The following is a 22581-nucleotide window of genomic DNA, read 5'->3' as shown; positions in this document are numbered from 1 at the left end:
GTGTCCAGAATGATGCCTAACGCACATTAGATCCTCCGTAAGTGTTGGTAGTTGAATGAATTAATGTTGCAGATATTACTTCTTTGAATCATGTGTTGCTTTTTTTTTTTCCCCAAGTCTATGGTTTACCTTTTGGTCTTATTTATCACATGTTTTGGTGTATAGACATGTTAAATTTTAATTTAGACAAATCGACAAAATTTTCCCTTGGTTTGTTAACATTACTTTACATCTCAGGGAGTCCTTTTCCCATCCAGAGGTTAGATAATTATTTGCATATGTTTTCTCCTAGATTCTAAAGGACTTCTTTTTTACATTTAACTCTGATCTATCTAGAAGGTTAAGAAATAAATGGAGGGACTTCCCTGGTGGCGCAGTGGTTGAGAGTCCACCTGCCAATGCAGGGGACACGGGTTCGAGCCCTGGTCCGGGAAGATCCCACATGCCATAGATCAACTAAGCCCATGCGCCACAACTACTGAGCCTGCGCTCTAGAGCCCGCGAGCCACAACTACTGAGCCCGTGAACCACAGCTACTGAAGCCCATGTGCCCTGGAGCCCGTGCTCCACTGCAATGAGAAGCACACGCACTGCAACGAAGAGTAGCCCCTGCTCGCTACAACTAGAGAAAGCCCAAACACAGCAACGAAGACCCAGTGCAGCCAAAAATAAATAAAATAAATAAGTTTATTTTTTTAAAAAAGGAATTAAATGGAGAGTTGTAACAGGAGGTAGCAAATAATCCTTTTTTTCCCCCATCCCTCTTTGCTACCTTATTTAGTTGTATTGAATTATTATGTACTAGCTTCTGGGCTTTCTATTCTGTTTCACTTATTTTTTTTTTTTTTTTTTTTTTTTTTTTTTTGCGTTACGCGGGCCTCTCAATGTTGTGGCCTCTCCCGTTGCGGAGCACAGGCTCCGGACGCGCAGGCTCAGCGGCCATGGCTCACGGGCCCAGCCGCTCCGCGGCATGTGGGATCTTCCCGGACCGGGGCACGAACCCGTGTCCCCTGCATCGGCAGGCGGACTCTCAACCACTGCGCCACCAGGGAAGCCCCTGTTTCACTTATTTTTCATTCTCTTCTTGCTTCAATTTTTTCCATCTAAGAATTATAGCATTCTTGGTCAGAAAGGCCAACACAGTTACCGTCAGAATCATTCAGTATAATAATTAAGACATAGCCTAAGCTGTTGTAACAGAAAGACTCCAGAATGGAGAGCCTCAAATAAAGCTGAGGCTTATTTACCTTTGGTGTAACAGTGAGGGGTGTGTGAAGTCGGGAGCTGGAGAGGCACCTCTTCCCCACAGAGTCGTTTGAGAACCCAGGCTCATTCTGTCCTGTAGCTCTGCCAGCCCCTAGGGTGATGTCTGGCCTGTGTGGTTGGAACTGTCTCATCCCCACATCCACATTCCAGTCTATGGGAAAGGAGGTGGCGGAAGTCTTAAGAAAGTGCCTTTGCCTTTGAGCTGAGGAACCCAAAGTGGCATGTATTATTTTGCTCATATCCCTTTAGTCTAGACTAAACCATGTTGCCACATCTACCTTCAAGGTATCGTATCCAAACTGTCGTCATGGATTTGGCTAAAAGTTGAGAAGATCTGTTATTAAAAAAAGAAGAAGGGGGAGAGGTTCCAAGGATAACTAATGGTCTTTGCACTAGGCCAGTATTCACAGTTAACGAATAATCATATTTAACAGGAAAGTAATAATCATTTTCACCAAGTGAAAAGCTATCTTTGGATATGGCAATAAAATACAACTATGTCCTGATTTTTGGTTTTAGATGGCCAGTAACCCATGTTCCAGGTAGCACTCTATATCAGTCTTGAATGCCAACAGGAAATCACTGGACAACAGACCCTTCCAAGATCATAACTGGGCTGTTGGAGTAACTTGGAAAAGAAGAAAAAAGAACTGAAGCCATGGCAAAAGTAAATAGATCTCGGTCTACCTCCCCACCGGATGGAGGATGGGGTTGGATGATTGTGGCTGGCTGTTTCCTTGTTACCATCTGTACCCGGGCAGTAACCAGGTAGGTGGGACTTTCTTCTCGATTTATTATCAGATGACCTGGCTTGTCTTTTTTTCTAAGTCGGCTTCATTCTAGTTCTGAACCTGTCATTGTGAAAATATATGTGTAAATATATGTTTTGTGCGTGTGTGTGTATTTCCTTTGACTGCTTGGATATCTTTTTCTTTGCAAGGAATGTGATTTTCTGACATTTAAAAGTCCTGGATAGTGGTCTCTTACAATCTCTGACACATAAACCTGGAGTGTTAGGACATTTTTCAGCTAAATATTATGGCTATGCCAGACATTTATTTTCATAAGCAGCTCATCCCACAAAGGACAAATATATAAGCTCAAAATAGTCCTTGAAAACATCTCAGCTCACCAGAACTCTGAGCCGTTGGAAGCTGAAAGCCTAGAGTTTAAATTCTTTTGCTTCATTTTGCACTTGGCTCTGGTAGTGGAGGCTGATTTCTAGGTTGAAGGAGAGAAAGAGCATAAATACAGGGATTCTCCCATCTCATTTGGTCATGTTTCCTCTTTTCCTTTTACCCAAGGGCATAGCCTTGACTATACTTAAGTTAAACGTGCATACACTGAGATGCGTTCATCTCATTTACATTTGGAATAAAGCCACACTTGAAATCTGCATGTGCTAGCTCTCTCCTCTAGAGGTGCCTTCATTCAAATTGAACTCTGTTGCTCTTCTCTGGCAACACTCCCTTGGCAGCCAAAGAAACTGATTTGCACTACATTATCTTCACTTGATAGCATCATCAATAAAAGCATCGGGCTTCCATGGTGGCGCAGTGGTTAAGAGTCCGCCAGCCGGGCTTCCCTGGTGGCGCAGTGGTTGAGAGTCCGCCTGCCGATGCAGGGGACGCGGGTTCGTGCCCCGGTGTGGGGGGATCCCACGTGCCGCGGAGCGGCTGGGCCCGTGAGCCATGGCCGCTGAGCCTGCGCATCTGGAACCTGTGCTCCGCAACGGGAGAGGCCACAACAGTTGAGAGGCCCGAGTACCGCAAAAATAAAAAATAAAAATAAATAAAAGCATCGATGTACCCCCCATAACAAATAGATAATGCAGGAAAGAAGCAGGATGTTTGTTTTTGCTACAATAAGGATTCGTTGGTTATGTGTCAAAATAAACCGTAGATTTGTTTAAAATAATATGATGGTTGAGTCTGATTTTTCTTCTGTCTGGATTATGGATCTTGTGTTCTGGGAGTGAGAAGGTCATAGAGTTAAAAGGCATCTCTTTCATCTTGGTTCTTACATGTGGAAGCTTTCATCATTCCCATGAGAGGAAAGTTCTGGAAGTGAGCTTAGTGCTTCTTTAAGAAGGGCGGCTGGGAACCAGAAAAGAGGATTGTGGCTGGCAGCAAAGGCCTGTTTTCAGAGGTTCCTGGGAGAGGCTGAGAGGAGGATACCTGAGCACAATAGGCTCAGAGGAGAAAAGGGTGACACACCAGGAAGCAACCAAGAGAACTGGAGACAGAGACGAGGAAAGCAGCCTGCACGGTGATTTGTCAATTCAGAGGATCAGTGCCTATTGGGCAGTTAATTCTTTTTCCAGTTTTATGGAGAACTACCTGACATTCATCACTATATAATTTTAAGGCATACAGCATGATTTTTTTTATTGAAGTATAGTTGACTTACAGTGTTGTGTTCGTTTCTGGTGTACAGCAAAGTGATTCAGTTTTTTTATATGTGTGTGTGTGTGTGTGTGTGTGTGTGTGTGTGTGTGTGTGTGTGTATAACTGAATAGATATATTCTTTTCCATTATGGTTTATTACAGAATATTGAATTTAGTTCCATGTGCTATACATTAGGACCTTGTTGTCTATCTATTTTATATATAATAGTTTGTAAGCATGATGATTTGATTTACATATACTATAGGTTCGGCTAACATCCGTCTTCTCATATAACTACAATAAAAAGGAAAGAAAAGAAAAAAGATAAAAACTTTTCTCTTCACAATGAGAACTCCTAGGATTTATTCTCTTAACAACTTTCCTATATATCATACAACAGTGTTAGCTGTAGTCATCATATTGTTCATGACATCCCTAGTACTTATTTATCTTATAACTGGAAGTTTGTATTTTTTGACCACCTCCCTCCAATTCCCTTCCCCTCCCCACCCCCCGCCTTGGTAACCATAAGTCTGATCTCTTTTTATATGCGCTTGGTTGTTGCTTTAGATTCCACATATATTTAAGATTATACAGTATTTGTCTTTCTCTCTCTAACTTATTTCACTTAGCAGAATGCCTTCAAAGTCCGTTCATATTGTTGCAAATGGTAGGATTTCCTCGTTTTTTTCTGGCTGAATAATATTCCATTGTATATACATACCACACCTTCTTTATCCATTCATCCATCCATGTCTTGGCTATTAAAAATCATGCTGCTATGAGCATGGGGGTGCAGATATCTTTTCTAGTTAGTGCTTTCATTGTCTTTGGATCTATTCCCAACAGTGGAATTTCTGGATCACATGGTAGTTCTATTTTTATCCCTACTGTTTTCTATGGTGGCTGTACCAATTTACAATCCCATCAACAGTGCACAAGGGTTCCCTTTTCTCTGCATCCATACCAGCATTTGTTATCTCTTATCTTTTTGATGATGACTATTTTAACACGTGTGAAGTAATAGCTCATTGTGGTTTTAACTTGCATTTCCCTAACAACTAGTGATGTTGAGCATCTTTTCATGTACCTGTTGGTCTTTAGTATATCTTCTTTGAAGAAATGTCTATTTTGGTCCTTTGCTCATTTTTAAAATTGGGTTATTTGTTTTTTTACTGTTGAGTTGTGTGCATTCTTTGTATGTTTTGGATATTAACCCTTTATCAGATACGTGGTTTGCAAATATTTTTTCCCATTCTTTTCACTTTGTTGATGGTTTATTTTGCTGTGCAGAAGCTTTTTAGTTTGATGTAGTCCTGCTTGTTCATTTTTTATTTTGTTGCTTGTGTTTTAGGTGACGTATCCAAAAAATCATTACCAAGACCCATGCTGAGGAACTTTATTCCTATGTTTTCTTCTGGTAATTTCATAGCTTCGGGTCTTATATTTAATCCTTAAATCCATTTCAAGGTAATTTTTGTGAGTGGTCTAAAATATGGGTCTAGTTTTATTCTTTTACATGTGAATATCCAATTATCTCAGCACTATTTACTGAAGAGACTGTCTTTTCTCCATTGAATATTCTTGGCTCCCTTTTCAAACGTTAGTTGATGCTTAGGTTTATTTCTGGGTTCTCAGTTCTGTTCCACTGGTTTATTTGTCTGTTTTTATGCCAGTACCAAACTGTTTTGATGACTACAGCTTTATATTATAGTTAGAAATCAGGAAGTGTGATACCTCTTTCTTAGGATTTCTTTGGCTATTTAGGATCATTTGTGGTTCCATATAAATTTTAACAGTGTTTTATCTACGTCTGTAAAAAATGCCACTGGATTCTTGATAGGAATTGCATTGAATATATAGATGGCTTTTGATAGTGTTGACATTTTAATAATGTTAATTCTTCCAGTCCCAAAAGATATCCCAAACATGGGATATCTTTCCATTTATTTGTGTCTTCTTCAGTTTCTTTCACTGATGTCTTGTAGTTTTCAGCATAGAGATCTTTCATGCCCTTAGTTAAACTTACTGTATTTGATGCTATTGTAAATGGGATCAATTTCTTTATTTCTTTTTTGGAAATTTTATTGTTAGTGTATACAAACACTACTGATTTTTGTATGTTAATTTTATATCCGGCAACTTACTGAGTTCATTGATTAGATTTAAGAGACTTTTGGTTGTGTCTTTAGGATTTTCTATATATAAAATCATATCATCTGCACATAGAGACAATTTTACTTCTTCCTTTCCAATGCTAATACCTTTTATTAATTTTTTTTGCCTGATTGCCAAGGCAAGGACTTCTAGGACTGTGTTGGATAGGAGTGATGGGAGTGGCCACCCTTGTCTTTTTCCTCATTTTAGAAGAAGAGCTTTCAGCCTTTTACCATTGAGCATGATATTAGCTGTGGGCTTGTGACTTATGGCTTTATTATGCTGAGATATGTTCCTTCCATGCCCAATTTGTTAAGTTTTTATCATAAATGGATGTTGAATTTTATCAAATGTTTTTTCTGTGTCTATTGAGATGATCATACAATTCATTTCTTTCATTCTATTAATATGATGTGTCACATTGATTGATTTGTGTATGTTGAACCATCCTTGCCTCCCAGGAATAAATTCCACTTGAACCTGGTGAATGATCCTCTTAATATGCTGCCAACTCAGTTTGCTAGTATTTTATTGAGAATTTTTGCATCTATACTCATCAGGAATATTGGCCTGTAGTTTTCTTTTCTAATAGTGTCCTTTTCTGGTTTTGGTATTAGGATAATGCTAGTCTCATAAAATGAATTTGCGAGTGTTCCCTTCTCTTTGGTTTCAATAATATGCTTAAAAGTTAAACCATACATCTGGAAGGTAAAAATTCAAACAATACAGAAACTTATAAGATAAAGCCTTTTTCTCCTCCCTTCCTGAATCCCTGTTTCACTGCCTAAAATTAATCTCATAAATAGTTTCTTGAGATCTGTCCAGAAATTTTTTTAAAAACCTTATGTCCACATATAAAGCATGTTCTTTTCATTTACACCAATGGGATCATATTATACACACTGTTTTGAACTTTTTTTTGTTGTTTAATATCTTTTGGAAATATTTCCATATCAGCACATAGGGCTCTACCTCACTGAAAGGTAGGTGCTTAAAATTTCACCATATGGATGTTTCCATAATTTATTTAAAACATTTTTATTGATGGACGTTTATATTGCTTGCTGGTTTTTGCTTTACAGACAATGCTACCATTTATAATCCAGGGCATTTAAAAATCATATTTCCCTCTTACCTTGTAACTGATGATGCTTCCTTACACATAAAATTTATATAAGCTTAAAATTGTGCAGGCTATTAAAGTAGTCATTCTTATTTATTTACTCCCTCTGTTCGTTAATGTACATGGCTTACATATTTTTGCTTCAAGACATCTTGTTACCAAACACATTATCTATGTTAAGAATCATATTTCAGGACTTCCCTGGTGGCACAGTGGTTAAGAATCCGCCTGCCAGTGCAAGGGATACGGGTTCGATCCCTGGTCTGGGATGATCCCACATACCGTGGAGCAACTAAGCCCATGCACCACAACTAGTGAGCCTTTGCTCTAGAGCCCATGAGCCACAACTACTGAGCCCACATGCCACAACTACTGAAGCCCGTGTGCCTAGAGCCCATGCTCCAGAACAAGAGAAGCCACTGCAATGAGAAGCCCACGCACCGCAACAAAGAATAGCCCCTGCTCACCGCGACTAGAGAAAGCATACACGCAGCAACGAAGACCCAGCACAGCCAAAAATAAAAAATAAATAAATTTATATATTAAAAAAAGAAGCATATGTATGTGGTTATTAAATTTTACCTCTGACAATCCTACTCACATGTTTGGGCAAGAATCTCAGGTGTTACTTCTGAATTTTACATACCTACAGTTTGATATGACTAGTCAAATCAGTTGTAAAAAACCCGTCAAACAGAAACCAAAACAACAGAACAAGGTAAAAAAGTCACAAGAAATAAACATAGTCCCACAAATATTAAACCCCTCAAAACAATTTAGTGGAGAGAAGAGATTATGATTTACAACACCAAAATATCTTATTGTCGTTTGGGGTGCTTTCCTCTTAGTTGTCCTATGTTCTTCCACATTTCCAACTTCTGCATCTCTCTTTTACTAGTTCTTTCTCTCAGCTTATAAGCTCAGATTCTTCACACCTCTACTGTACCGTATCTAGCCATGTGCTCCTACATAGCTGCCATCTGTTCTTCCTCTTCCTTTCTCATTCACGTTCTTGAAGTTGCTACTCAACCATTTCACTTCTTTATCTTCCAGTGACTTCTCTAGCAACTCTCAGCCTGCCTTCCCTCCTAATTTTCTTCCTTTCATACCTTGAACCTTGAACAATGTTTAATGAGCATCCCATACATGGAAGCTATGGTACTGGATATTTGGGATTCAATGCAAGATAAGACAGACATGGTCTTTGCTGTCACAGAGCAAGAGTCTAGTGGAGAATACAAACAAATGCAAAGAACATCGCCACACAGTGTGGTGAGGGTCCAGCGTGTAGTGGAAATACTTAAGAAAGGTATCAAGCCCAGACTCAGGTAGTCAAGGAAGCCTTCCTGGAGGAGTTGACTATTATCTTAAGACTAAAAGAATGAGGGCGGATGGGAGATCATCCTAGAAAAAAAGATGCTCAGAGGTGTGAAAAAGCATGTGTGGTATGTCAAAAGTTGTAGAAAGAAGTTCAGTCTCTCTGAAGTGAGGAATGCACCAGATGGGAAGAAAGGAGAGATGCTAAGAAAGACCAACTTATGCAGGGTCTCATAAGTCATGTTAAAAAGTTTGAAGCGGGCTTCCCTGGTGGCGCAGTGGTTGAGAGTCCGCCTGCCGATGCAGGGGACACGGGTTCGTGCCCCGGTCCGGGAAGATCCCACATGCCGCAGAGCGGCTGGGCCCGTGAGCCATGGCCGCTGAGCCTGCGCGTCTGGAGCCTGCGCTCCGCAACGGGAGAGGCCGCAACAGTGAGAGGCCCGCGTACCGCAAAAAAAAAAAAAAGTTTGAAGCATCAGGATCTGATTTGTGTTCTAGTGAGGAGGACACTTGGACCATGGAGTGTAGAATATACTGAACGTAGCCAAGTGTGAATTCAGGAAAATCAGTTAGGAGGGTTTTGGCGGCAGTCCAGGAGAGAAGTGTTGTCATGAATGATATAAAGGCAATGGAGCTCCGTGGCAGCATTTGAAAGATATTTATAAGGTAGAATAGCAGAATTTGATAGTTGATTAGATCAGTGGTCCTAAACAGGCTGACTTTGCTCTCCGGGGGGACCTTTGGCAGTGTCTGGAGACATTCTGAGCAGCGGCCAGTGATGCTGCTAAACATCCTGCAACGCACAGGACAGCCCCCAGGACAAAGAATTATCAGGTCCGAAATGTCAACAGTGCTTCGATTGAGAAACCCTGGGCTAAGGATAACTTAACTATTTTGATACTGAGGCTATATCCAAGAAATCATTATTCACTTAAATCGAAGGCCTAGTGGTTAGGAGAAAATAATAGACTTTTTATACTAGTCTAGCAATATTTAGGATGTGAAGAAACATCGTAGAGTTTCCTGTTATTGTTGTACCGAATTAAAACTAGTATAAGGCTGTTGCAGTTAGCTCATGCTTTAGGAAAAGTGCTGCGATATTTTAATTAAATTTAAATTTATATACTCAGCCGGGTAGTTTATGTTATCATTCTCTGCATTTTCGTTGTGACTATGTTTCAGTACTCCAAACTCTGATATAATTATTAACCTAGCATCGGATCTACTATAGCACGTTGTCTGGTTTCTTAAATCAGTGGAAGGGGAAGGACAACTTTTGATGTCCCTTTGATAGATGTCATCCCATACAGTGCTCAGTGTGGAGGACAAGAACGGCACTCTGGTGAATACGGAGGTGTGGCATCTGGAGGGCCTCAGCTGCAGGGTGAACATCAGCTGTCAGTGTCCGCAGGGTCCCCCTCACCTGCGCAGAGCTGCCTCTCCCGACAGCTCGCCCCTCCAGCGGTGCCCATATCCAATGATTGACGGAGGGAGGTGGGTAAAGGCCCGCCCATTTCCCTGGGGATTTGCTGAGGCCTGTCAGGCCTATATCTGTTTGCCCAGCTCACTCTACCTAATCCTGCCCACAAGTGTTGATCCCTCTGTGTACTCTGCACATCAAACTCCATCCCAGTACCTTCTGGGACTTAGGATTTAGCACCCTATACCAGGGGTCTCCAACCCCTGGGCTGCGGACAGATAGGAGCCCGCGGCCGGTTAGGAACAGGGCCGCACAGCACGAGGTGAGCAGGGCGAGAGTGAGCGGAGCTTCATCCGCAAATCCCCATCGCCGCATTGCCTCCTGAGCCATCCCCCACCTCACCCCACCCCGCCCCCCTTCGTGGAAAAATTGTCTTCACGAAACCGCTCCCTGGTCCCTGGTGCCGAGAAGGTTGGGGATCACTGCCCTATACCATCCCTTTTCTCTTTCCTATCACCAGGACTGGCAACGTAATTACAGGGCCTGGTGCAAGATGAAAATGCAGGACCCCTTGTTCAAAAGGCAGGAAAAAAAGGGCTGGTAAACGTACTAAAATGGGAAGCTTTTCCTTTTTTCAGCGGTCTCGGTTTTTCACGGTGTTTTAAATTTACTATTTAGTGTTGTTCTGAGTAAAGAAAATGGAAATGTTACATTAGTAGCACAAATCTGCCGTTCATCTTTATATTACCGGTAGCCCTACCTTTTACTTTCCTTCTGTGTCATCATTTTCAGCATAAGCGATCAGGTAATCCAGAGAAGCAACATGAGTAAGAAAGGATCTGATAGGAATCCTCGGCCCTTTGTCTTTCTTAAAACACCATTGCCGCCTTCTGCATTTGAAGCAAGTTTTGGTTTGAAAGGAAAGCATGGTCTTTCTCTCTCACTCCCCTGTGCACATGCTCACTCAGTTGTAGGTGTAACACACCTACCTGGTACTCAGTCTGAGTCTTACTGGACTCCCACACAAGAGTCTACTGGAATTCTGTGTCCTGGGGCATCTCTAAGACTATGTGCAAATGGAAAAGCACAGAATTGCAGACTGAAGAATCCGTAGCTCTCTGCCCACATGCATGCTTCGTTGTCCCATTGGACTTCACTTCCAAAATGCAAATTCAAAGATAAAATTATTAGGAATTTTAAGACAGTGGTAGCTGAGTTGAACCAAGTTTAATGCTTCTGAGTGCCAGATTCTGTGCGACTGTATAGGTTGTATGCCCATGAAGCTGGACCATCATAACACAGCAGTCCTGATTCACCCTGATTCTCTTCCCCCTTCTGTAACTTTTCCATCACTCACTTTTACATCCAGCAGCAACTGGAGAGGAAAGAGAGAGTAAAATAACAGGTTATTAGGGGCTGCTGAAGCATAATGAGTTGGAATGTGGTCCTATCCAAGGAGACAGATATCCTCCTATCTCATCTCCAAGCTGCAAGGCCTGATTTCTTTCCCTGCTATCACGGAGCTCTAAAAGCTTCCTGTCCTGAATTATCTGTGTGCGGTTCATTCCAAACTGTTGCTTCTGGATCACTTATGTCTTGTTTTTCCTAAGTAATTAGCTATTTTTCAGCATAAAAATTTCTCTGTCTCTGTCTCTGTTTCTGTCTCTGTCTCTACACCCCCATACGTATATACACCCCCATACGTATGTATATACACACACACAGATAAATTTCTGATTGTGTAAGAAATCAGGTTCGCTGTAAAATAATTCAAAATGCAGAATAAAGATAAAAAATCATTTATAACCTCACCATGCACATATAATGACCGGATACATTTTGGTTAATATGCTTTCAGGCTTTTTCTAGTTACATGAAGTACATTTTTATAAAAATAATCCCTTACTATATGAGCTATTTTGTAGCTTTTTTACTTAACATTATATTGTGAATTTATTTCCAAATCAATAATACAAAGCAAATTATTTTTAACACCTAATGATATTTCATTTTATTGATGTGCAATAAGTTACTTAACCAGTCCCTTACTGACGGACATATATGCTGTTTACAATATTTGGCTATTATAAATAGTTCTCCGGAGTATATCCTTTTATGTGTATCTATTATTATTATCATCACCATCTGTTTATTAACTTTGCTTAAAACCTAGAAGTGAAATTGCTGGGTGATGTATAATACTTTATTGTCAAGTCTTAACTTGTATAACAACCTCTTAGAAGTTTCAGATGTTAGTGAAACAGTATGATGAGTAACAATCCATGTGTCTGACCTGTCATCTTTTCCACAAGACCTTCCCTACAGCAGTGATCTTCACAGCCACTTGGTTTCAGCAGCCACTCTAGTGGGTGAACACTTGTTTCTTTTTTTCTTTAATTAATTAATTTATTTATTTATTTATTTTTGGCTGCATTGGGTCTTCGTTGCTGTGCACGGGCTTTCTCTAGTTGCGGCGAGCAGGGGCTACTCTTGGTTGCAGTGCGTGGGCTTCTCACTGCGGTGGCTTCTCTTGTTGCAGAGCACGGGCTCTAGGTGTGTGAGATTCAGTAGTTGTGGCACACGGGCTCAGTAGTTGTGGCTCAAGGGCTCTAGAGCACAGCCTCAGTAGTTGTGGCTCACGCGCTTAGGTGCTCCTCAGCGTGTGGGATCTTCCTGGACCAGGGATCGAACCCGTGTCCCGTGCATTGGCAGGTGGATTCTTAACCACTGCGCCACCAGGGAAGTCCTAAACACTTGTTCTTATCCCTTAGAACATCTCGATGGTCAGCTTCTGATTTCCCACTTATTACAGGCCAGCAATGTACCATTCAAAATCAGTTAAAACCCCTGGAGACTGGAACAGATGATTGAACCAAAACTTGAAACTCTCAATCGAATACATGTTCATTCTTTTTTTTTTTTTTTTTGGTATAAAATGTTTGCACTTTTTTTTTTCAGATGTATTTCAATTTTTTTTGTGGACTTCCAGACATACTTCTCTCAGGATTATGCACAGACAGCCTGGATCCATTCCATTGTAGACTGTGTGACCATGCTCTGTGGTGAGTATCTCCTGGGATAGATAATTACTGGCTACCCTTGAACTATACATGACAGTGACCTTCCACTGCCTTTGATGACCAGTTTTCCTGAGTAGAAGGGCTATGATTAAAAATAGGCTAAAACCATATAAAAAGAAAAGTATGATCCTGCATTTGGCCAAACCCCCCCAGATGTGCTTTTGCAGTTAACATTCTTGGCTGATGTCAGATGGACCAGGTAGTGAATACAGTCAATTGGACACATACCTATAGAGATAGGGAACTGGGCAATCACAGTACTTGTCCTGATTTTGGACGCAGTTAACCGTACAGTATATGCTTGCTTTCTTCTGAATGCTGTGGTCCTCTCATTCTCCAGTCACATAAACAGCGATTGGAAAGTACCACGAGCCATTTCAATGTGATCTCCTTAAATGAGTGCCAACAATGTGTGCATCACGTCTCAAGTCTCGTTTTCATTCTTGTCCCTTCCCAGAGAGTTCAAAATTTGGCTCGTTTTTCATGCATCAATCTTCATTCTTAGGGAAGTATTGTAGAAGGATAGAATGGTGCAACCATGAGATAAGCACATTCACTACGGCTGTAGTTTTCATCAGGAGCCACACAGGTGCTACGTACGGTGTACAGAGTGTTCTCAAGATTCATGGAATCTCTCATCGATCTAAGGAAAAACTAACCTTGAGATTTTTCTTTTTAAAACTTTCCAACCAAAGTTATTAGATGAGTGCCATAGACATTTTCTGCAATTGGGTCAAATCAAAATGATCTATTTGCAGACTAGACCCATTTAATCCTTTCATTTAGATGACTCCTGAGTATTTTAGAAAACTGTTATCTCTTCAGGCCATGTCTTAATGGCAAAAGAGAAATACTATATTATTTGGTATCATAAATAATGTCATCTATTCCATTCTAGGTACTGATTCATATTTATTTTTAGAAAAATGTACATAATCAGGATTTGTGCTGAAATGTATTTCCTTGGTTGGGAGGAATTTGAGTGCAATTCTAGGTTTCATGAGATGGCTAAGCTGACGCTACTGATAACGCAGGAAGGTCATAAGGGATCAAGAAATCATATTTTCAGGTTTTATTTCTAGCCTGTCTTTTTTCTTTTAACCAGTAAGATGATCACTTGGTTTTCAGGGTCAGATGACTAGGCACAGCCTTTGTGTGAGCATGCCAAGACGGCCATGTTTATCTTTCATGGAGGATACAGGTGATTCATTTCTCTCACTGTTATCTTTTGGAGAATATTTATAATCCCTCAAAGAGGAATAAATGACCTTCAGTGACCACAGTGGTCACAAGGACCATGTGAGGCACTGAGCTAAGAGCGGGGTCATGTTAGATGCAGAATATTTAAATTCTGCAGAATCACATCTGGGACGCCCATTGGGGTCATATCCGTCCTATGATGAACAGAGAAGTGAACATTCTTCATTGAGTTTAGTATACATTTTGTCACTTTCCAATAGCCATAGCAGCACCAGTCTGAAGATTTAGATATATTTTCAGGAGATTTGCTCATTCCTATTCTCCAGAGGTTATATATGCAGCCAGCTACTATTCTAACTAGATGGGATATTAAGCTGATGACTGATTGTATCATGTACATTTGTGTCACACCCAATTTTAACCTGATCGATATAAAAATTATACTCCACAGATACCTAGAGAATTGGCTCTTCTGATCTTGTTACTAGGAGTACTGGTGTCAGCATGAATTATTCTTCAGAAAGAAATTCACATACATTCCTCACCCATCATCTCTGCCATCAGTCTGAGAGACCCAAGGAGCCAGAATAACAGGGTGAAATAACCCTGCGCTCGGTGTAAGGTTCCCTGAACTGTATAGTTCTTGGTGATCTTGGGTATGTCATATTCCCCTAAGCTTCAATTTCTGTTTGGCCTCTTCCAGCTTTAATTATTATTCTATAAGCCTGGAAGTTGGCACAATTCTGACACATTGTTAAACCACAAATAGAGTGAGGCCAACCAAAATGTCATCATCTCATTTCCTAGATTTTCTGGGCTTTGATTTCTCATCCACAGCGTTTCCAAAAGCCCGGAGACAGTGCCAGACTGTGAAATTTGTCTATGATCTCTCTGCCTGGACTTTTCCTGCATAACACTGCTGGCCATGCCGTGTTGCCCACTTTCCTTCTCTACCATTTACCTGTCATAATTATTGTTAATTGTGTATGATCAATACTATATGAGACATACAAGGCACATCGCTGTGCAAGTGACATGGAGTTTAAAGGAGCTGATTCACTGTTTAAAAAACACCACATAATCCTGGGATTATGGCTGTCATAGAATGGAGATGTGGAATGAGCCGTCAAACGCCAGTCAGGAGATGTGATCCTAATTCCAGCTCTGCTACTTATTCTCTGTGGGACCATGGACAAGTCACTTCCTCTCTCCTTGGTTTCCAAATCTGTAGAATGAGTGGGGCGGGCTTGAGGCTTTGAAGATGGATCGTTCTCTGCTCTGCCAGTGCAGCACCCACAGCCTTTCCACAGTGCCCTCAAGGCCTTTGTGTTGAACCTGTTTATTATTGTTTTTGAAGCTCCACTTGGGAGTGTTGTCAGTAACCATTTTTCCTGTCAAGTGGGAATCATGCTGGGTGGCTTGCTCGCATCTACTGGTCTCATCCTGGGCTCATTTGCCACCAGTCTGAAGCATCTCTACCTCACTCTGGGAGTTCTTACAGGTAAGGGCACTTTGTACCACCCTTCTCACCCCACCCTACCCAGGGGTTGTCAAGGCCACCAACAGATCAGTAATTCATAAAATATTCATTTTGTAAGATGCATCATTTATCTTAATGTCTGCCTACCTAGCAGTTAACCAAAAGGGCTAGAAATCCAATGGACTGTCGTACTGTAGTGAAAATGTATCACCACTTTAATTCAGCCACTTGACAACAGTGACCGATGGCTTTCCCTTGGGCAGCCGTGTATGACTGAGATTCTCCACTCAGAAGCAATGTGACATTAGCCACAATGTCAATGATTGGCAATGATCATTCTCCCAACATCTTTGCCGAGACATTGAAATACTGTCTGTGGTTGACCTGAGTTGCCCCTACTCTATAGTGAGTACCATTGTCCAATAAATGGGGTTTTACGATTTTAAAAAGAAAGCCCCTTGTGAATATCCTTACATTGCACATTTTCTTTCGATGTTATGGAAGTATCTTTAGAGAATGAAACCCATAGAAAGAGAAGCAACTGATGTGCATTCCATAAATCACACTTACAGGGACTGCATAGGATCAAGGTGGGCTTGGCTGGTGGGACTAGAGTAGCAGTTTTCTGCCCCATCACTCAGAGGGGAGGGTAACACTAACGCTTGTCTGGGCCACAGGGGTAGTATGATCAGGCCAATAAAGGATATAATCTCATAGTAAGGTTATAAATCTAGCTCTTGTCAGCTAAAAATGGTATCTGTGCCCTGTCATCCAAAGGGCCTGACTGCTAGGGTTCCCCATCATCCCAGTTTACCGGGAACTATCCTGGTCTTGGTGCTGAAAGCCTCACATCTGGGAAAGCCCTCAGTCCAGGCAAACTGGGATCATTGCTCACTCTGCTCTGCAGGTGGGAACAGGAGCTGAAGGTAGTCCTCCTTTTCCTTCCCTGACATTTAAATTCCAGGTTTAAAGCCCTTCAAATTTTCTTGACTTAAAAGGAATAGAATTGGAAAATCTTGAAGAGGCTTTCTGCTGACTTTAAGGGGTATTTTCAGGTGGCTATGTGTACATGCTATGCTCATGTATCAAATTGGCACAATGTTTCCTAATATGTGAGATTACTCTGGAGCTTTCACGGGGTCACAAATGCTGTTTAAACCCAAATTCCAGTGTGGTCCAGATTATCAGAGTTGTGTCTTCAGGGGCAGTGAAGAGTTGAAGTAATTCTCTGGATAATTTAAAAATACTTAAATTATCCAGAGATAATTTAATTTATTAAAATTAATTTTAATTTATTAAAAAAGAAGGGGTGGGGAGAATAAATTTCTTAGGTCAATATTATCCTGATTTTCTAGTTAATTCAAATTGAGCTTGTATAATAGTTTTTAGGTTCTTCATTTTATTTTGCTTAAGTCATATTCCCTTAAGGCCTTTCTCCCCAAGAAGAAAGTCATATATACGCTATACTTTGCAAATTGTGGATGACTGGTGAGGGGAGACTCATTTTCAGCTTGGTGTAGAAAGCAGTTTTAAAAGGGTTTATTTGAAGGTCAGATTCTCTTTATTCCAGACAGTATGATTCTGAGAAATGTTCTTTCAGTGGCTGTTCATGCCATGCCACCAGCACTCATAGAGTTCTCTTTATCCCCAGGTCTTGGATTTGCACTTTGTTACTCTCCAGCTATTGCCATGGTTGGAAAGTATTTCAGCAGACGGAAAGCCCTTGCTTATGGGATCTCCATGTCGGGAAGTGGCATTGGCATCTTCATCCTGGCTCCTGTGGTCCAGCTCCTTATTGAACAGTTTTCCTGGAGGGGAGCATTACTCATCCTTGGGGGTTTCGTTTTGAATCTCTGTGTTTGCGGTGCCTTGATGCGGCCAATTACCCTTAAAGATGACCAAACAACTTCAGAGCAGAACCATGTCTGTAGAACCGAGACACAAGGCTTTCAGCGGGCGTCTCCCTCTTCGACTTGGACTAAAGAATGGGTGCAGACCTGCCTCTGTGGCTCTTTGCAGCAGGAATACAGTTTTTTACTGATGTCGGACTTTGTTGTATTGGCCATCTCTGTTCTATTTATGGCTTATGGCTGCAGCCCTCTCTTTGTATACTTGATGCCTTACGCTTTGAGTATTGGAGTGAGTCACCAGCAAGCTGCTTTTCTTATGTCCATACTTGGGGTGATTGACATTATTGGCAATATCACGTTCGGATGGCTAACCGACAGAAGGTAAAATCCATGAAACCGCCATTGGTTCCCCACTAGGGACTTTAAACTTTGAGTTTCCCCTCATCACCTTACCCTCTAGAATACCTAGGTCTGAATAATGTTAACAGGTTTTTGATGTCTGAAGGCAACTCCCGTGTTGGTTCTTCCAGTCAGAGGTCAGCAAACTTTTCTGTAAAGGGAGAGCTTTGTGGGTCCTATGATTCCAACTATCCAACTCTGCTGTTGTAACACAAAAGCAGCCATAAACAATATGTGACCAAGAGAGAGTGGCCATGTTCCAATAAGACTTTATTTAATTTTAAATTAAAATTTTAATTTCTCATACAATTTTTCCCTCACAAAATTTTATTGTTGTTTTGATTTTTTCCAATCATTCAAAATTGGAAAAACCATTCTTAGTTCACAGTCCAAAAAACAAGTAGTGGGCTGGATTTGGCCATAGTCTGCTGACATCTGTTCTAGATTTTTTAGGATGTTGGGTATGTATAAATGGCAGAAGCGAAGTTCTGGTGACAGATTTAATTCCATTGTAAGTCACATCAGTCCTCCGGTGAGACAACTTCTGTCTGGGCATTGTGGTTTTAGTTTCTTTTGAACCACCCCAGAGTGGCTGGCAATAGAGAGAGGAACAGATTCCAGTCCAGGCAGGAGGATCAGGTCAATAATAACACATTATCTGTAGCCACGTATTTATTTATTTATTGATTGATTTTTTAATTTATTTTTATTTTTTATTTTTTTGCGGTACGCCGGCCTCTCACTATTGTGGCCTCTCCCGTTGCGGAGCACAGGCTCCGGATGCGCAGGCTCAGCGGCCATGGCTCACGGGCCCAGCTGCTCCACGGCATGTGGGATCTTCCCGGACCGGGGCACGAACCTATGTCCCCTGCATCGGCAGGCGGACTCTCAACCACTGTGCCACCAGGGAAGCCCTGTAGCCATGTATTTATATTTGACAGTGCAAAGAGCAAATAGTTTCATTATGATTTTAGGCTTAGAAACCAAAGTTATAAGATATTTACTGAGTAGTTTCTTCAGCTAATGCTAATCTGTTTGGATTGAAGAGAGCAAACTACTCATATTCTCCTAAATGATGGACTCTTCACACTTGAGCCATGACCTGGAAGAGCTATCATCCTATGGCTTCTCACACGTTATGTCTTTGGGAACTAATCAGGATCCAACTGCCATTATCCAGTATTGTGAATATAATATTTAGTATTAAATCCACATTTTTAATGGTTAAGGAGTTGGTGGGAGAGCAAAGGGTAACCATTTTTACAATCAAACAACTCAACAAGAAGCAGCCTGGTATAAGTCTGAGAGAGGGATCTCTAGTCTGAGATATACAAGACCTAAGTTCTTGTGCTGGCTCTGCCCCGTATTATCCCTGTGACCTAGAGAAAATCACCTAACCCTCAGATCCTCAAGGGTCTTCATCTGTAAAATGGGCCAGTTCAATATTTGCCTATGGACATTATAGCATTTTGTGAGGCTTAAATGAGATTGTGGGCAGAAAAACATTTGTAAAGCATAAATTGCTGGTGCTGATATTATACAGAGTCTTTAAAATAATTTGTATCATAGATGGGTTTGGATCTACAAAGGGGAAGTGTTCACGGAAGTACCACTGGGGAAGTCTTGAAATACAACTTAGTCCTAATACAAGACCTTCATAATCTCTGGCAAATCACCTTCGTTTCTTCATATTATGGCTTCCTCTTTGTATAACCACTTGGGTTACTGAGCATATATGATGTGCTGGAGACTAACGGATGACACATCTGAAAGCATCTAGAAAATATTAGTCTCCTGACACTCTATGTGTTATTTCACAACTATCCTTGAATAACACTATGAGATAGACAGCCTCCCCATTTTATAGCTAAAGGAATTGAAGTTAGAGTTAGGCAGTTAGTAGGTGGTAGAATTGGATTCAAACTTCTATCTTTCTAATTTTAGAGCACAGGTTATTTTCTACCATACCATGCTTCCTGGGAAGATACATTCTTGCATTTGCATATACCAAAAGAAAGACAGGAAGACAACGTAGAAAACACACAATGCGGAGGCCATCTCTATAAATAATTGTAGTGCTTACTGCTACCTGGGCATGATTCTAGAGCTCTTTGATAGAACCTGTGCATACTGCACTCATTCTTGGTCTTCACATCCACAGGTGTCTGAAGAATTACCAGTATATTTGCTACCTCTTTGCCATCGGAATGGATGGGCTCTGCTACCTCTGCCTCCCAATGCTTCAAAGTCTCCCCCTGCTCGTGCCTTTCGCTTGTACGTTTGGCTACTTGGATGGTGCCTATGTGACTCTGATCCCAGTAGTGACTGCAGAAATCGTGGGGACCACCTCTTTGTCATCAGCACTTGGCGTGGTGTACTTCCTCCATGCAGTGCCGTATTTGGTGAGCCCACCCATCGCAGGTAAGTTTGCAGAGAGAACCCTCTTCTCTGTCATACTGGTGTAAAAACAGTGAACTCACACACACCCATGAGGATTGGAAGTAAGTTGGGAAGAGTGAAAGAGAAAGGGATGCCAGAGCCACCAAAACACCATGGTCTCACCTACATCCTTGTTTTATAATCTTCTTCCAACTAACTGGGGGACCTTAGCATACTTGGAAAGAAAAAATCCCAAATTAGGATCTTGATTCCATTCCACACTAATGATAGAAGCAATGGAATGAAGCAGCTGTTCAGACTTATAAATAAGTTGGGCACATTCAGAGGGAAGGCTGGCAGGAGAACAGGATTCCAGTAGGGGGGGAGCGGTAGGCGGTGAGGCTGAAATGATAAAGCGCGGGTGTCATAGTGGAATGTCTTGAGTGCCAGCCGAAGGAGTGGGGCCCTATACGCTTCAGAGAATATGGCTAGTATTACAGCTTTTGTGCGAAGGGGTAGTATAGTAAAGAGTATATTTTAGAAAACGTGATCTAGCAATTGATCTGGTAACTTAGGGGAGAAACAGGATTTCATCCTAATAGTTCAAGAGCCATCTGATAAAGGCCTGAACTAGGGCTGCTGCGGCAGAAATGAGAATGAGCTCTGGGGCAAGGGGGACATTTTGGGGGAAAAAATCAACTGAATTTAGCATGTGGGGATGAAGGAGGGAAAGAAGTCCAAGATAACTTAGGAGATAATGGCATGGTTGAAAGAAATAAGGAAGCTGGAGAGAGTAGCTTTGCCAGAAAAATACTAAAAATTTAATGTTTAGACATATTCAGATATCTGAAATACCCAATAAAATGCTCAATAACGCTGTTTAAGGATGAAATCTGAGAATTTGAGGGAGGCCAGATTTGGATATACAGATTTGGGATTCAAGATAAAGCATCTAGAATGTTTTGTAAACTGTAAAAATGATATAAAAATTAAAAACATAATTAAATAAGTAATTCAACAAATATTCATTGCATACATTAAACAAGTAATTCAACAAATCTTTATTGCCTGTGTACACCAGCACTGTGTTTGGCGCTGTCGGTATAGCAGCAAACAGGTCAGAACCCATGCCTTCTTGCTGGGGTGTGTGGTCTAGACCAGTGTCTCTCAGAATGAGGTCTTGGGACCACCTGCATCAGAATCCCCTGGGGCCCTTGTTAGAATGCAGACTCCTTGACCCTCCCGCTGTGATCTGGACCTTCGGGGGTGAGTTACAGGAATCTACACTCTCAACCAGTTTTCTTGTGATGCTTCTGTACACTAAAGATTGAGAATAATTGGTCCAGATTATTACCTGCCTAAATCAAAAACGAGAGTGAAGAAGTTCTCTGAAGATAGGCAGAAGAGATATGAGTCAAACATTTGCTTAGAAGGAAGGGAGGGAATTTTTTGAAGAACGCAGGATTTCTGCTTTAGCTGCTATTATGAATACAAAGTTTGGCTTAGTTCTAAACTCCAGCAATTGCTAAAGCATCAAACCAAGGGAAGCTGACTGCTTGATAGCTGCTGACTAAAATTCCTCGTCAGTTTAAGCTCCATGATAAAGGACTACATGTTTAGTGCTTCATTTTTGGAAAATGCCCCCCAAAATGTTCCCACATCCTCCCTCCACAGCCACTTTTTTGTATTTTCCAACCTTTAGGGACAGTGTAACTCTGTTAAAAAGTCATAGGACATAAATTGGGATTCCTGGATCCTTTTTTCAAACCATGGCCTTCATTTGGCAAATCAGACATTATACTCATTGCCAGGTACTAGAGGATTAGCGTGTGAGTTCCTATTTAATACTTCTCTTATTTAATTACTTTTAAGATAACTCTCTACTCAATCTCTTCCGTTTTCTGCTACAAAAATGTACAAGCAAATCACATGATAACTAAAATATTTGAGAGTAGTTTGGATTGCAGGAAACTTTGGGCTTCTAACAATTTTTGCATGCCTTTTTTGACTAATGGTTTTGAAGTAGGTGAGAGGAGAAATCATACACTTCTCTGGTGGATTTTCTTGGCATATAAGTTTGGAGGCATTTTAAAAAACCTTTTTAGAATTTGAAAAAGAATAGACACATGTATATGTATAACTGAATCAGTTTGCTGTACACCTGAAATTAACACAACATTGTTAATCAACCATACTCCAATATAAAATAAAAATTTAAAAAACCTTTTTAATCACAAAATAATTTCCTGCCAAGGTCTAATTTTACCCCACTGAGTCTCTGATTATTGTGACCTATATTTTGCATATCATATACTCTGGCTCTCCTCAAAATTTAGAGCCGGAATAGATATTGTGGTTAATTTGTTGCAATAAGAGATAAAGAAAATTTATCTTTTCTTTAAAGATAAAGAAAAAAAGATATTACAAAAAAATTCTGTGATTACAGAATTCTGCTTTCTGAAGTTTGCATTTCAAACTGTAAGATGGTCCAATAGCAGCGTTGCTAGCAGTCTATTGTTATT

General features: G+C 40.8%; 1 protein-coding gene across 1 annotated transcript in view; it reads left to right on the top strand.

Annotated features, from left to right (window-relative positions):
- The window catches only part of SLC16A12 (solute carrier family 16 member 12), a 92851-nt gene that overhangs the window by 67480 nt on the left and 2790 nt on the right, over positions 1-22581 (top strand). The window contains exons 3-7 of the mRNA XM_032607890.1: positions 1786-2034; positions 12630-12733; positions 15309-15452; positions 17083-17662; positions 19842-20101. Of these exons, the coding sequence (XP_032463781.1) occupies positions 1925-2034; positions 12630-12733; positions 15309-15452; positions 17083-17662; positions 19842-20101 (1198 nt within the window). The 5' untranslated portion in view covers positions 1786-1924. The remainder of the gene's footprint in view (positions 1-1785; positions 2035-12629; positions 12734-15308; positions 15453-17082; positions 17663-19841; positions 20102-22581) is intronic.

Source organism: Phocoena sinus, chromosome 16, assembly GCF_008692025.1.
Source record: "Phocoena sinus isolate mPhoSin1 chromosome 16, mPhoSin1.pri, whole genome shotgun sequence".
Taxonomy (NCBI): Eukaryota; Metazoa; Chordata; class Mammalia; order Artiodactyla; family Phocoenidae; genus Phocoena; species Phocoena sinus.
The sequence above is the reverse complement of the archived record's forward strand: the minus strand, read 5'-3'. Positions and strand labels throughout refer to the sequence as shown.